The sequence below is a fragment of the Thalia democratica genome, chromosome 8 (assembly GCF_965202585.1).
Source record: "Thalia democratica chromosome 8, ktThaDemo2.hap1.1, whole genome shotgun sequence".
Classification (NCBI taxonomy): Eukaryota; Metazoa; Chordata; class Thaliacea; order Salpida; family Salpidae; genus Thalia; species Thalia democratica.
Window position 1 is genome coordinate 25,302,662 of NC_139172.1, and position 16,683 is coordinate 25,319,344.

At 26.5% G+C, this 16,683-nt stretch overlaps 2 protein-coding genes across 3 annotated transcripts; both read left to right on the forward strand.

Moving 5' to 3' along the window:
* The first annotated feature begins 285 nt into the window (after positions 1–285).
* Positions 286–8,300, forward strand: LOC145842181 (stomatin-like). The gene is made up of 8 exons (XM_082949582.1): positions 286–444; positions 1,765–1,871; positions 2,166–2,238; positions 2,992–3,074; positions 3,440–3,643; positions 4,273–4,328; positions 5,429–5,507; positions 7,465–8,300. Exons 1-8 carry the CDS (start codon positions 291–293, stop codon positions 7,651–7,653), a joined length of 945 nt encoding a protein of 314 aa, XP_082805708.1. The 5' UTR covers positions 286–290; the 3' UTR covers positions 7,654–8,300.
* A 4,691-nt stretch (positions 8,301–12,991) lies between these two features.
* Positions 12,992–15,907, forward strand: LOC145842625 (fibrinogen C domain-containing protein 1-like). Of its 2 annotated transcripts, none has more exons than XM_082950100.1 (7): positions 12,992–13,050; positions 13,349–13,434; positions 13,630–13,781; positions 14,349–14,445; positions 14,618–14,714; positions 14,855–14,925; positions 15,571–15,907. In XM_082950100.1, the coding sequence occupies exons 2-7, from the start codon at positions 13,377–13,379 to the stop codon at positions 15,831–15,833; spliced, it is 738 nt and encodes a 245-aa protein (XP_082806226.1). In that variant the 5' UTR covers positions 12,992–13,050; positions 13,349–13,376; the 3' UTR covers positions 15,834–15,907. The 2 variants fall into 2 exon arrangements, with proteins under 2 accessions (XP_082806226.1, XP_082806225.1); XM_082950099.1 differs by having other exon boundaries at positions 12,998–13,050; positions 13,321–13,434.
* Positions 15,908–16,683: the final 776 nt, after the last annotated feature.

Sequence of the window (16,683 nt, forward strand, 5' to 3'; positions counted from 1 at the left end):
TTTATATATATAAAGTTTTAAAACAATATTTTTTTGGTCAAAAAATTTAAATTAAAGTACATACCAGTAGCTTTTTTCTAATAAAAAAGTATATAACTTACTTGTTATCATAATCTTAAGTTATTAAAAATACATTAAAATAGTTTTTTTAACTTGAGGTATTTAATCTCCTAAATGTATTTTTTATTATGATTAAGCGCTTACATTTAAATTTAAAAGTATGTGTTTAAACTCAAAGCTGTTTTTTCATTGAAAGAAATAAACATAAACTGTGTGCAGCTTAATAGTTAATGAGCAACAACAAACTGTTGAGCAAGCAAAACTCTGAAACGTCTTTCAGCAGCATAAAACGAAAAACACCAGAAAAGCAACCATCGGAAATGGGGGAGGGGAGTTTGATCAGGCAGCCCTCCGCTCGACAACAGAACCCTCACATTGATCTGAGTCAGTTTTGTTGTTGATTTGATCCAGTGATAGCTCTAAGCGATTAATTTAATTAGCAGAGTAGTATTTTTTGTTTAAGTAAGGTACTAATCTAAGTAGAGACTAAACTGCAATTGCTTTTTAAAAGATGAAGTTTTGACTGATTATTTATAATTTAAAAACATTTACTAATGATTCCAAAAATCAAGTATCTAGAGCTACCCCTGGTAAGAAAAACAAATGTATCTTTTTATATACAGTTTCTAAAATGATATTTATACATTTCAAAAATCAATTATTTGCAATATTGAAAGTTTCTATTATGTTTTTCCGAGTCTATTTCGGTTTTGATATATTGTATCAGGTACTAAACTTCACAGTCAATTCAAATAAAATAGAATTGATAACAATTCACTTTAATGATTGTTTTAAATAAAGTGAAAGTTTAATATCTTAAAATTGTAAACGTTATTCTTTTTTATCTATTTATCAAGTTAAAAAAATATTTTTTTGAATGTATACTATTGTCAAGTGTGGAAAATTTTATAATTACCAACAAATTTTTCTTATAAATCTGTTATTTGAGTTTAAATATCATCTTATTAAAAATTTCATAATGTTGTATAAAGATAGAAACTAAAACTCGGTAAAATAAAGTATAGCTTTAAACTTTTATTAGCTTTTTAAATGAAACTTTTGTTGAAAAACTTATTTAATAGTTTTACCATTAACTCAAGTTTTTAAGTATGAAAAAGTCTACATAAGTTTATAAGTAAATGTTTTGAAATGAATAAATAATAAGCAAATATTTTTTCATTACATGTTTATAATAAATTTACAAGTTAAATTTTGAATGATAATGCTAAAATAAAATTATTTAATAAGTTAAGCTTTTTGTATGTTGAACTACCATAAAATCGATCCTATGAACTAGGAGCGATCGAAATAATCGGTCCTAGGACCTGGTGTACCTAAAAACCGTTTGCTTATCGAGTCATACACCATGGATGGTATACTTTCAAAATCCAACCGATCAAAATCTACCCGCATTCAAAATCCACCCGAGTTTTTATTATATTTTCTTTATTTATTATTATTTTTAAAATTGTTTTGAATTTTTTCTATTTATTTATTATTTATTTTTCACTATCACTTTTACCCCTAACCCTTACCTTCGATCGTTTAGCGGCTCTCGAACTTGACTGGGTGGATTTTGATCGCGGTTGGATTTTTAACGTGTCCCATCGAGTCATTCACCACGGATACAGTTTAATGTCTTTTCCAGGACTATTAAATAAAAAAATAAATTCAAACTTTCAAATAAATATATTTTTTTTTCAGGTGGTGAAAAAACTGACTACGGTTGTTTGGGCTACACCCTGCTGTGCTGCTCCATATTCTTCGCAGTTATACTTTTTCCCCTCGGCGGTTGCTTCTTTGTCATCAAAGTAATTTTATTTTGGGACAAATTTTAAACCTTTATTTGGATATTTGTTGTTTCAAGTAAAGATTGTGTATGACTTTTGAAACAAGTTAAAGCAGAATTTGAAAAATAATACCTTTTGTTATTTTAAACGCAATAGTTATACATAAGTAAAAAAATAAAAGTTCAAAATAGTTTTATTTTAAGCATATAAAATTTTGAAAACTTGGTGTTACACAATTAATTTTAAGTGTTTAACTGCTCGTTTAATTTTTTTCTTCATTTTACTTATTTTCTTATTATAACACGCAAATAATAGGTGATAACAGAATACGAAAGAGCTGTTCTTTTTAGACTCGGAAGATTGCAAAGTGGCGGGGCAAAAGGACCTGGTTTGTTTTGAATATAATAATTTTAATTTAACAACAAAATACTAAGCTTATTTATTGAGTATTTCATACTTCTTAGTTGGACTAAAAAACTTATCTATTTAATGTAGAAAATTTAAAAATAGATCAAACAAAGTTTAAGTAAGTAAGTTAAAACAGTAAATATATTTTACTAAATATAAATTTTATACGTAAGTGTTAAAGTAATAAATATGGCTTATAAATGTCATTATAAGCTAGAAATGCTATTTAACAAATAGTTTTCAATTATAAAATATCAAAAAATTATTTATGAAACTTTATACAAACTATTGGTAAAAACTAATGAATTAAAATTTAAAAGACCACCAATTAAAATTCTACTTTTTTTCTAAATAATTTTTGACACTTTTTATTTTTATTTTACTTTTTTCAAATCTTTAAGAAACTAATGTAATCATAAAATCATATTTTCTTTAAAATTTTATTACGGTAAAACTTGTATATTATAATAAAAAACCATCACAAAAACTGAACTTGATATAAACAATACATAACTTTAAAATTAGTACTTGAACTTATTAAAACTAAACATTGTCTTTCTGTTTTCAAATAAAACTTTCAAACAAAATACATAGAGCATTGAAAAGTTTAAAATATATTCATCTAATCAACTTTTTTTCGACTAGCAAAACAACTTTTAGTGTGAAGAACAAAATTTACCTTCAGAAAATACTAAATTTAAAAGTAATATTGCATAAAATTTTATGCTAACAGGATTATTTTGCATTCTGCCGTGCACAGACGAATACAGAAAAGTCGACTTGAGAACAGTTTCTTTTGATGTTCCTCCACAGGAAGTTTACTTTTTTTTTAAGGCTGCTTATATTAGAATAGACAAAAAATAATTATTTAAGAAACTTTTTATATTTGTGTAGATTTTTTTGTTGGAAGAAATTTGAAATAAAAATTAGCAGCGCTTTTCAATTTGTTATCAAAACTGAATACAGTCATAAAAATAAGATTTAATTAAAAATGTTATGAAATTAAAACTAAATGTGCTGAAGAAAGAAAAAAAGTATTATACTAAAAACAAAGAAATACAATTTTTTTTTACCCTACAAATTTTAAAAAAAGTAGAGCTACAAGTAACAAGTAATAAAACTTTATAATAAGAAAAAAAAACACAAAAAAAAGCGCACAAACGCAACTTTTTTTTTCAAAGATCCTGACCAAGGACAGCGTGACGATCGCCGTGGACGCCGTGGTGTACTACCGGGTCCAGGACGCAACCATGTCGATCGCCAACGTGGAAAACGCGGACGGGGCGACCAGGCTGCTGGCCCAGACCACTCTGAGAAACATGCTCGGGACCAAGACCCTGGCCGAAGTGTTGACGGACCGCGAGTACATCAGCAACGGGATGCAGGTTGATTTGTGTTTTGTTATTTAAAAATTTTCTGTTGTTGAATTTTCGTTGTTCCAAAATTTAATTACTTTTGTATGATATAAAAAAATTTGTTGTTGAGTTTTTGTTGTTCCAAAAACTTTCTGTAACTCAACAAAGGATTGGCTTGTGACTTTTGTGTAATTTAATTAGGTTTAAAAGCTTAAAATGCATTGAAATTAATATGTACTAATTCAACAAACCGTTTTATGTTTGTTGAATGAGCGAATGCATTAAAATTTTGATTTTAGTCTACTTTGTTGCCTGAAAAACACATATAAAGTACTAAAAGAATTTTCTAAACTTTGAAAAACAAAATTACGCTAAGCTTGTTAAAAAATTCTTTTTTTTAAACCTTTTGTACTTATTTTTTTTGAACAAAGCTTTTTTTTGTAATTTTTTTGTTAAAAAAATTTTTAAGATATATTTCCCATTAACAAATCTTTAACACTACTTCTAAAAGTTTTAAAGCATTTAGATTTTTTTCAATCATTTAATCTATTAAAGCTTGTGTCTTTTATTTATTTTATTTTTACCGTCAAAGAAACTCTAATTTTTGATATATTTTTAAGAAATCCTTTTAGCATACTTGTCAATGTAATTAATTTCAGACGACCCTAGATGATGCGACAGATCCGTGGGGAATCAAAGTTGAACGAGTAGAAATGTTAGTTTGAACAAACTAGTTACTTTATGACTTTTGAAAACATGAAAAATTTACTAGAAGACTTGGTAAAATTTTATCATATTTTTCTAAATTGAAGTTATTTGTTGTATTTCTGTATTAAAACTTTTTTGAGTATGTAAGTTTTCTAAGAGATAGTTAATAAAAGTTAATCTATTTCATGATTATATGTTTTGTTTTTATAGACTTTTGATAACTTAAGTTATATAAAAAAACTGGGTGAAAGACTATTCAAATTTGGACAGTTCAAATTCCGACTATCTAAACTTTTAAACAAAAATTAAAAGGGACACAAGGGACAGGCGTATGTAGATTTAATTAATACCTACAGACCATTTTTTATTTGCTAAATTTTAAATAATTTTTAAGATATGGCTAAAATAAGTAATTAAATATTATAGATTTTAGATATTATAAAATTCGCTATTAATATTTGTTAAGAAAACAAGTTTTAATTAAATTGAAGGTTGTTTTGTAACACTCACAAATAAACAAAAACTACTTTTCAATGATAATTAAGTTTATTCTGAAAATTAGTTTAAAAGCTTTTCCTTCTTGAAGTAAACTTTTCTTTATTTTCTTTAGTCAAAACTTAGAATTACTTTACAAGAGAAATAAATAATTTATTAGCAAAAAATTAGCGTGAACATTGCCTTTTAGTGAAATAGCTTATAAATATTTTAAGCACAGCGTGTATTAGCTTTAGTAGATTTATTTTGTAAACTCTCTAGTGTTTAAATATTTTTGTTTAATAAAATTATAAGCTTTTGTAAATAAAAAGTGTTATTCAGTATTTTAATTGAGAAAAAACTCTAATAATTAACATTTTTTACAAACAAAAAGAACATAATAAAAAAGTGGCGAACTTTGTTACAAATAACCTAATAAAGTAAATGCTTAGATATAAAAATCAAATTAAAATCGCAGAAAGTTTGTTTCTAAATTTTCTAGGTTTCGTATAACAAAACTTATAAAAGCATTCGGTAATACTATTATTTTGTAATAACTCTGATTCAGCTTTCTTTAATAACTACTCTACTTCAAGATATCCATAATTCAAATAATTGTTTTATTATTTGCAGCAAAGATGTTCGTCTTCCAGTGCAGCTTCAAAGAGCGATGGCCGCCGAAGCAGAAGCCGCTCGTGACGCAAGAGCTAAGGTATTGTGACGTCATAAATTAAACGTGTAGTAGCGTCTGTAGTGTCAAGCACAGACAAGCAAACAACGTTTGAAAGCATCTGTGTAAACAAGACGCGGAAATTTTTAATGGCATTATTTTTCCTTCAGGCAAACTTAAAACTGATATTTTTTGCTCTATTTATCTTTTCAAATTATACGGGCAGAGTTGTTTGGTAGGTAAGAAGATACACTCGATAACCAAAATATAGTTTTTACTAGGGATTATTAGGATAAAAATATATTAAGGGTTTTTTTGTTAGGTGTAAAAATCAAAGCTCCAGTTTTTATTTCTGTTCTTGTACTTCTAACTATTTTGGTGAAAAGTTTTCATGTTTAAAAAAAATACAAAACTTGTTAAAAATCTTATTTCTTTGTCTGAGTAACCATAGTCAAACAAAAGCAATACAAAAAAAACTGCAAAAAAAGTCGAGATTAAGAAAATAGTTTGTTGCATTTATAAAATTAGTATAACTTGTATACAAGAAACACTAGATGTTTTTTGTTTTCTTTTTCATTCTAGAGTTGATAAGTTTCTTGTTATTGCTATACGTATACAAACTTCCTACAGTACGTAAAAGTTTTCCTAATATTTCAGCTCTAACAACTTAATTCTAACAAAACTTATTTTAAATTTGTAATTGCTGTATTTGTATAATGTACTAATTTTAATCATATGTAAATAATAATGCAAATTATTAGAACTTTTTACAAATAAAAGTATTAAAAATTGTTCCAAAACTATTTTTCTTACTTAAAATTTAATTATGATCACTGTGCATTTTATACTTAAAAAAAATCACAACATATTTATTAACAATGACCTTAAACTAGTATAACTGACCTAGGTAGAGATTTCCATTTTTTTCATTAAAACATACATAACACTTTAAACACTAATTTACTAGTTTTGGAAAAGTAACTGTTAAAACTTTTAGAAAAAATATGTACAACGAAAAGTTTCCACTATGCTGAAAAGTCATTACAGAAAACTATTAATTTAGATTAATGAGTAACATTAACTTTTTACATTAATGTATTTTAAGATACGTAGACAAGAACTAGCAGTTTAAACAAGAAAAACTCTTCATTTATCACTTGATTGATCATAGACAGCCGTAAAAAGACGTATGTGTCGCATTAAAGTTTCGAAATATAGCTGGATATAAACACCACTAATGAATTTTTAAGTTATTTACTTGTTTCCAAATTTTCTGAAGACAAGTTATAATGCTTTTTGGATTAAGTTCTTTGTTGATAGACTAAAGTATTAAAGTTTAAAGTGTTTTAAAATTCAGAAGTTATACTTAAGCTGGGTTTTTAATAAGCTCAAGTAAAAATTACCTCTATAGAGTTTTATTGACATCAGTTTAACTAACATTTTTTGACGTTTTTATGACTTCATCGAATGAATCTTTCTCAAAACTAGTTTAGAGAAAAAATATTGATTTATAAAATTACTCAGGTATCGTTTTTAACAAAATGAAAGTTTGCCTACAAGTAACTTATATGATATAAGATCAATAAAGTTTGCTCCTTGTATTTGATAAGCATTCTACTTGGTTTTTTTTTGTTTGAAAATACTATGCGGTGTTTAAGTAATATTTTAGAATTCTTTATGTTGTATATTTTAATGTTAAACTTACAATTTATAATTTATGAATATAAAATGTAAACTAAAAATAATTAATAATAATTTACAATTTATTATTAATTTACACGATTTTATATAATGATCTTATATTTCAACTTTAAACAAAAACGAATTTGTTTTGTTCGGATCTTTTTAAACAAACATTGCCAACATTATATATATTTTTTAATATTTTTATATGATAGCGACTTTAAATTGATTAATTTTAATCATTTCATTTCTTATTGCTGCAAGTTTTCACTAAAAATTTTAAAACAATTAAATTTTCATTATGACGTCACAACAGGTGATAGCGGCGGAGGGCGAGATGAACGCGTCGAGGAAGCTGAAGGAGGCTGCTGACGTCATGAGCGAGTCGCCGAACTCGATGCAGCTGAGGTACCTGCAGACGCTCACCAGCATCTCGGCCGAGAAGAACTCCACCATAATATTCCCCCTCCCCATCGACATGATATCCAGCATGATCAAAAAGTAACTGTGACGTCACAACTGCATCATGATGTTCCCCCTCCCCATCGACATGCTCAACAACTTCATCAAGAAATAAATTACCAATTTGATTTTTTTATGAGTTTTTTTGTGTATTTAAATATTGTCCTTACTGGCTGTAGACTTACTTATAAATATAAGATAAAAAATACAGGTTTTACTAAACAGTATGGATTAGTTGGTGCTTTTTATATAAACCTATTTTTATAATAACTACTACAACAGACAGAAACCTCTAAATGTTTAACAAACTAAGTTATTTACATCTAAAACAAGTATTTTCTTTCTGTAAAATTGTACAAACATGCAGTATTTATTTTTCAACTAAGTTATTCACTTTTATACATGACCTAAAAAATAAAATTCTCAAATATTATTTGTATCGTTTTATCTATTAATGTATATCTATGTAGTAATTTTTGAGTCTTGGTGAAGCGTTAATATTTATAAAATACAATAAGGACTTTAAAATTACGAAAATATGTTACCTGAAACTTACATTATATACTTTAACACTTTAATTGGTAACAACTTTAGATAAACTTGGTTAAAGAAGCTTTAGTGTGCTTAATAAAATTGTTGCTAGTTTTAGCCTTTGTTTAAAACTTGATTTAATAAAAAGTTACATTTAGATACTCTTATAGTTTTATAAGAAAATATATTTTAATGTTTTGCTTTTAAATGTTTATAAGTTTAGCTAATTATTGAATTTTTTTTAAACAATTAATGTTCTTTATGTAATTAATTTTTAAAAATTTCTAAGGGAGTTGGGCTAAAATAGATAATTATTTTTTATTATGAGTCTTTTTTGTTAAAATTGTAACCAACTGTTTTTAACAAACTACTATAATTTTAAATTTTTCCTGTTAAAGATTTACAATGCATAAAAAGAGTTTTTTTAAACCTTCAAAAAACTCTATCAACTAGATGTCGAGTTTCTAGTACTTCGTAATGAATAACACGCTGCCGTGTTTTAACGACGCGAAACAAATTAAAAACGGTTCGGATTTGTGTGAAATCACGGAGAAACCTCTGCTTGACGAGTTCGTGAGTTCCGGCCTCGAAAGCCTGAACGCCGCAGCAGATCTCGATTCAAGGTACAAAGTCGAAAGCTTGAGCGAGCTGCATTGCGACTACAAAACTATCTTTGAGGTGGAAGAAAACATTGATGACAATTTGGTTCAACCGATAAATATCTACACGCCATTTAATACTCGAACAAAAACAAACACAGACTCAAACTGTCCAAAGTGATCCGAATCATCTCAAACGACGCGCCTAAGAGAGCATCCGGCAACAAGCCGCTGTAACACGGGACGCGATGCTACAGCCTGGTGAAAATTCTAAACCAAGTGTTAGTCCCATCGAAGGGAGGCCGCTACGGCTTGGGCGTTTACCTGACTGTTTAAACCTCGCTCTTTACTACTCCAACAATTTGACCGAATCTAAATACTTTTTCGTTGTCCTTGCAACAAAACTAGCACAAGCAACGGACGAGAAGAGTTGAAAAGGTACGAACGGTGTTAGAAATTTTACAAAGTTTCAAAAATGAAAAACTGACATGGATCGAAGAAAACCTTGTCGATAGTAAGAACTGCAGCATTTGCAAAGAACTGAAGTGGCTGAAAAATACGCGAGAAGTAAATTGGCTGACGATTTTGTCTGGTTATTCGGGAGATATTCTTGTTATCCGTGAGAACCTTGCAGTCCAAGCGTACTTTCTGAAGTTTAATGAGACTTACAATTAAGATTTAGGATGAACTTTTGTTTATTACTTTTCAATTCGTTCTATCTAATGATTTACATTTTATAAATTAATCCTGTTAAAAAAAGTTTAAAAGTTATACTAAGTTTTAGTAGACTTAATATTACATTTTTAAAAGATTAAAAAATCCATAAGTCTCTTTTAATTAATTACAATAGTTTAAGCTGTATTTTAAGCATGTTACTTTTCTATAATTAAATTTACTTAAAGATTAAATATAATTGTTATTCATTTATTATATACTTTGATTTTTCGAAAACTAATAAAAATATCTGAAATTCTAGAGGAGAAATGATATTTATTAAATTCTTTTAATATATATTAAAGCAGACTCAGTTTCGATCAAAAACCTCTTTAGCGCTTGTTAAAAAAATCTAGTAAAATATATGATAGTCATGGAAAACAGTGCTAAAACAAAAAAGAATAAAAAAAATATCTTCATTTATAAAAAAAAACTATACTTATAAAACAAAACTAATTAAATTGTTATCTTACGGTTAAATGTATCTCACAGTTTAAATTTTTGTGGGATAAGTATCACTATTAAAATGTTAATCAAAATGTATATAGTAGAACAATAATAAGAACCTATATAGAGGTTTACATTAAAAACTTTCAATAAGAAAGAAACCTCTAACCGTAACTAAACGAGAGAACGTAACTAAACAAGAGGTAGCAGATATACCTACTATATTGGCTGTTATCTTATAATACATTTGATAAAATACAGTTTGAGAACTTTCCCTTTTTATTTGTTTACAAAAGTAGTTTTCATTCAGTTTGTACATAAATGTAAAAGAAAATCTAATAAAAATAATTTATGTGTGTAGAAAGTTTTTTTTTTCCTTGCCCACGTAAGATTAAACTTGTTTTGCAAGGTATTAAAGAAAGATCTTATCAAGACAAATTCAATCTTAGGTGTGAAAGAAACAAGTTAGCTAAAATTAAGATATTTATTGAGCTGAAACTAAACTTTATGACATGAATATTGTGAGGAATATAGTTCCTTGTTTGATATAAAAAAGAAAAATGTGAACGCTGACACCTATGGTCAATTGATTGGTGTGGAGAAAGACCTTTCGGTCATCGATCCTCACACCATATTTTTTATAAAAAAAATTTTAACAGTTTTAATTAAAACAATAAAAAATTAACTTAAGATCAATGAAAAATCATTATTATTAATAGTTAATAGCTCTTTTTAAGTATAATTAATTAAATTAACTCAAAACAAAATTTTAAAAAAATTGGTGTGCACTCTTTTTTATACCCATTTCTGCCAATATTGACTATGAAAACCATAGTCTACCATGAGCACCACACCGTCTCCTCCCCTTAGATTTCAGTTTTTACGATCATGTACGTTCACATTTTTCTTGTTGCTCTTTTTACAAGAACAACCACGAAAAATGCAATATAAAGTTCCATAAAAACATGAAAAGGGAGAAATGGTAAAAATGCTGTCAAAAATAAAACATATATCTCATCTTTAAATATATAAATAAGAATAAACATGAGTATAAAATAAAAACTGTGAATCATATTATACTTTAATAAAATCTGTAAATTTTCTTTGTATGTGCTTAATGTATTTAAAAAAAATATTTAGTACTTCCAATATATGTTATAACTCAATTAAAATTGCTAATTCTCATAACAATAATTGTTGTAAAAAACTTAAGGCAATGTAAATATCTACGCAAAAAGAACTTTTTAATGCACAAATAGATTTTGAAGAAACCTTAATAAATATCTAATAAACTTTACATAAAATTAAACAAGTTAAAAAGTAAAACTTAAATTATAGAGTAAACTTAATAATGAACCAAGGGAAAAAATTATACTGGTCAAAAAATACTTAATAAAAAGAAAAAGGTACTAAGGTAAACAGTTAAGTTACTTAAAGGTAAAGGTGTACTAAGAAACCTAAAATATAAACACCAAAGTCATAGAGTTCAATAGGTTTCTTATGAAGGCATTAACTAAATACTTAAAAAAAATATTTTCAAAGTATTTAATAAAATAATTTTTTTGAAACGTTATCGTTTCAAAAAAAACTGAAACCAAGTAAATACCTAAAAATATTTTCGAATTATAATAATTTGTATTATTTAAGAATTTAAAAATGCGTAACTAAACAAGAGTGCGTAACTTAAACGAACTTGCGTAACCAAACGAGTCCGTAGATTCCCGAGAGGTGACTGCTTGTTGTTTTTATTCTTATAGTTTCAGTGTATTGAACATTTTAAACTACTTTAGTTTAAAACATACAAAATTTGAGTCTTAACATTTGTTTTTTGAATAAAAGTTATTTTGATATTTTTATTCTTTTTATTTTGCAAAAGTTTTAATTACCATTTAAATACCATTTTTATTTATATATTTTTATTAAGAAAATTATTGTCGAACTTGATTAATTTTTGTTTAGCTTTTATCAATCATTATTACTTGTTTTTTTTTTTTTAAAGTTTAATTTTTTTATTGTTGAAACTAACAAAAATTTTCCTGTTTACAAAAACTCATATGAGTTTTGTTCGAAACTAAATATGACATTATAACAATTTTTATTTTTTAAGAGTTTGATAAATGGGTAGGTGTCAAGTATACACGAAGGAACCTTTGCACGAAGGGTCACTTTTGTACGAAGACACTTTTGCACGGCTTGAAATTTATTACTCTTACTTTTTTAACCCTTACTTTTACCCCTAATCATTATATTACTAATTAACAAATACTCTTTCAATATTTATTATTAAATTTTATATTTACTGTTTACCTTTAATTTCAAAGGCGTATTTAATGTAAGAGTATTTGGCTTTTATTTGTTGTTTTAAAAGGTTTTATCTGCTAAAAAATAATTTAATAAGCTATGTTATACTTTAAGCAAATTTAATGAACAAAAGAAATCGTCCATATCAGATAACTATAAAGTACAGTATTGACAGCAAATTCTTAACACTAGTGAATAAAAGTTAACCAAAACTTATTCCTTAAAAAAAAAACTTTATTGTGTTATTTTTTTGGTTTACTTTCGTTATAGTTATTAATATTGCCTAGTGCATTAAGCACTGTATTGGTCCACCAGCAGAAATATCTGGCCCGCTACGTGTTTTAAAGCATGAATAAATTTTAAGAAAAACGTTGTATACTAGAAATAATTCTACCCGGTAAGTTTTCTACTTTTGTTTTGAAACTAGGCAAAAAATTAAACAACAAACAGCTTTTGTAATTTTCATCTTACTTAATGTATGTCTTCACATTTAATAAAGATTTTTATTTAAATTTATGTAGCTAGGTGTGAAAAATTAAAACCTATTGTAGCAATGGAGCAACAAAAGAACTTCAGAAAGAAACATAACAACATTTTCGTCAAGCCCTTTATTGTTAAATAAAAATTTCAAAACGGGACAATTATCATTTCAGTAGCACGAACCTTTGCAACAAAAGAACAGAATGCATCAATAAAACTATCTTGTTTTCATAAGTTTTTGTTAAATATTTTGCCATATCGCTACGCCGTATATAAATATGTGCGAGTTTAATTTTCTACAATTAAGCAGTTCGCAATGCAGTTTTACAGTTTGAGGATTTTGGCTTTTATAACTTTTGCATATGCTGGTTAGTATTTAAATTTTTTTTTAATTTTTTCTATTTTTTAAATCATTTTTTTGTTGTTTTATAACTATAAAAAAAACTAAATGGTAATATCTTTTTCATCTTGTTTAAAAAGCTGCTATAGCAATTACAAGTAAATTTGCTTACACTCAGTAAAGAAAAAAACGGTTATGTTGGATTGAAAATTAATATTTTACTGATAAAGCACTCGAAAGTATGATTTCTAAACCTACCTTTTTTGATAAAAAAAACTATGTACTTGTTTTGCTAAAGCGAAATTCGAAGATAGTGAAAACTGTAGATGCTCGTCTAGTACTTTAGACGGACTGATGACAATAAAGTGCCAACTGCCGAAAACAACTAACCATACTTCTGAGTCACCTACAGGTAATATATGGTATCGAAATCTATAATAATTAGTTTTCCATACTAAATAGTTTACATATAAAACGCTTTAATAGATTAATTAAAAATTAAAAACTTTTATTTTTCAAGTTTAAAACTATTTATCATGTAAACAATTGTCAAAAAATTAGAAAACAAACAAAAGTTATGTATCATATTTATGTGTTGTTAAAAAAGACAATTCTCTACCGCGACCACGTGACTGCTATGATATCAAATACGCTGATCCGCTCTCACAATCGGGGACTTACCGAATATATCCCGAGTTCAACAGGCCCCAGGGGTTTTTAGTGAGATGTGACCAAGAGACGGACGGGGGTGGCTGGACCGTAAGTTTAAATATGTTCATTATTATTTAATTTTACAAATAATAATATTATAGTTTTATGTTTATTAGTTATTATTTTTCAAATGCTTTGCTAATAATAATAAGTATTTAGAAAAAACTTACAAGAAAAACAAAACATCTTTTTCATTCAATTTGAAAATGAAATAGTTTTTAACACATTTAAAAAAATACTGTTCGATAAATTTCTATATGAAGTTTTTAAAGATTTTTTTGTTAAACACATTTGCCAATTTTTAAAATTGACAATATTTACTACCAGTCTTTTAAAGTTTGGTGTTATTGCTTTGATTATATAATTAATTATTTGATCTTAATTCTATTACTTCAACTTTTATTATGTCCTGCACAAGACATTAAAAGGTATCCGTGGTGTGGGACTCGATAACCGAAAGGTTTTTTTGTACACCAGATCTTTGGACCAATTATTTTGGTCACTTTTTTGTCTTTCAATAAACAGTATTATATGGAAATTAAGCTATGAATTGCAATATTTTCTTAAAACTATAGTTATTTTATTACTGAGTTATAATGATAAAAAATTTTTAAGCTTGTACAAAATCGTGAGAACGGAGAGCAAGATTTCTATCGAGATTTTGACTCCTACGTTGATGGATTTGGAGATCTTGAAGGGGAATTTTGGATGGGTAATAAGAAAATTAATATTTTGACTATGTGTAGTTAAAAATTACTGTTAATCCTGAAAATTTATTTCCCTACTGTCGTTTTTTAATCTTCAACTTTGGAAGCTGTAATTACACAAAAAATGTAACTTTTACATAAAACATTTTCAACTAACGATACCTTTTTTTTTTTAAGGTTTGCAACTCTTACACGAGTTGACCCGGTTCGGTAATTTTGAACTAAGGTTTGATCTCAGCGATTTTGACGACAAAAAAGCATACGCTACTTACAAGTAAGTTTTGTTTTTAAGATATTCAAAGTAAAATCAATGAAGAAAAAAGCTAAAAAATGTTCAGTAAAAAGTCTAAGTTTCTATTACAAGTTAATACTTTTTATACTATAAGCCGCTAAGATATAAAATAAAAATTTTAGGAAATTTTCAGTAGGAGACAGCGACGGATATATATTAAATTTCGAAAAAGATTCATACTTTGGCAACGCTGGTAAATTTTTATTTCTTTTTTGTTGGTCACTTCATAGATTAACCTTTTAACTTAATGAAATTTAAGAATGCTTAGTTTATAAATAACATACCTTTTAAAAATAAAGAAGTTTATTAATAACCAAGGCTAAGGTTTTTGAATAGAGAAATTTAAATTGGTTTTAACTTTATTAGAAACTTTTATATATAGTTATGTTTAGAATTTCATTTAGCTTTAATAAGTTAAAATTTGATTTAAAGCCAGAAGTAAAACAGAGAAGTTCATTTTTAATTAATTAAAAGTTAGACTTTTTTCTGTACTTTGTCGTAACTTCAAAAATTAAATTAATTTATAAAAATAGAAAGTAGCTCAAGTAAACATTTTATTCTAAGTTTATTTCTTTATAAGTATTACAAACTCTAAACTTTTGCAAAAATTTTCTTAAATACTAAACAAGTCAATTTGAAATTAACGTATCTAAGATAGAAATCTACAAAATAACATTGGAACTTTCAACTACTTAAGAAAATAATTTTGATTTATACCACATAGATTTACTAGGAACTCATATTTTAAACTTTTAAAAAAGTAATATTTTCAATAGTTCATTATTTTTGCTCACATAACACAAAAGTTTCGAAAAAAGCTGCATAAATTTTGTTGTAGGTGATTCTTTAATTAGCCACCACAACATGAGATTTTCTGCTAAAAACTTCGATCAAGATACTCAATCCCAGGAGCATTGTGCTCAGCTTTACACTGGTGCGTTTTGGTATTCAGGCTGTCACAATGTCAACATCAATGGACAATATTTAAAGGGACAAAACAACTTGTATGCAAAAGGAATCATATGGAACCATTGGAAAGGATATTTTTATTCATTGAAAACAAGTCAAATGAAATTCAGACCTGACTATATAAAAAACTGAGTATACAGTAAATCTGACTATACAAAAAACTTATGTTCGTTATAACATATTGGTTTTAAAGTTCAAATTTCTTTTTATGCATCTATAACAATTCACTGTATATGTTTTAGTAAACAGTAGTTTGATATCTTTGATTAAACAGTACTTTTACATCTTTATTACTAAAAACAATATTAAATATTGTTTTGTTATACACATTTTTTTTACATGCTTGTTAGGTATGTAACTTTATCATGCTACTTAAATCAGATGCTTTTAACATATTTTTTACCGTAGTTAACTATCCAATTTGTTCTTTTTATACATTTGGAAAACTTTTCTTCAAAAGTAATAAATCTACTTTACTTTGACAACTCAATTTAAAGTTTACTACAACTTTAGTTTTTTTATTACGAATATTTTTCATAGGTTGCTATGTTGTTGTACCTAACATCAAAATCTTAAATAAACATATTTAACAAAAGTGAATACATCAAGATAAAAAAAATAACAGCAAGGGTTCAAATGTTACACTTAGTTTAAAATCAAAAGTAGCATATTTACATAAGGTTAATTGTCCCCAGTATGCAACGTTATAAAGCTTAAGTTTCGCTCGTTAATGTTAAATAAACAAAAAAATAAATATATTTATTGTTACAATAAATTTTGTATAAACATATCAAAATTTCTTTAACTTTAGTTAATATTTATAGCTACCATACAAGTTTGCAAATAAGTTTAAGCTTTACTGAAAAATTTGCTGGTCAATATGAATTTAAAAAACCGAATTAAAATAGTCAACTAAAAGGTTTTAAAGTATATATAACTTTATTCTAAAAAAATCATGAAATAAATCATATACGAAATGTAT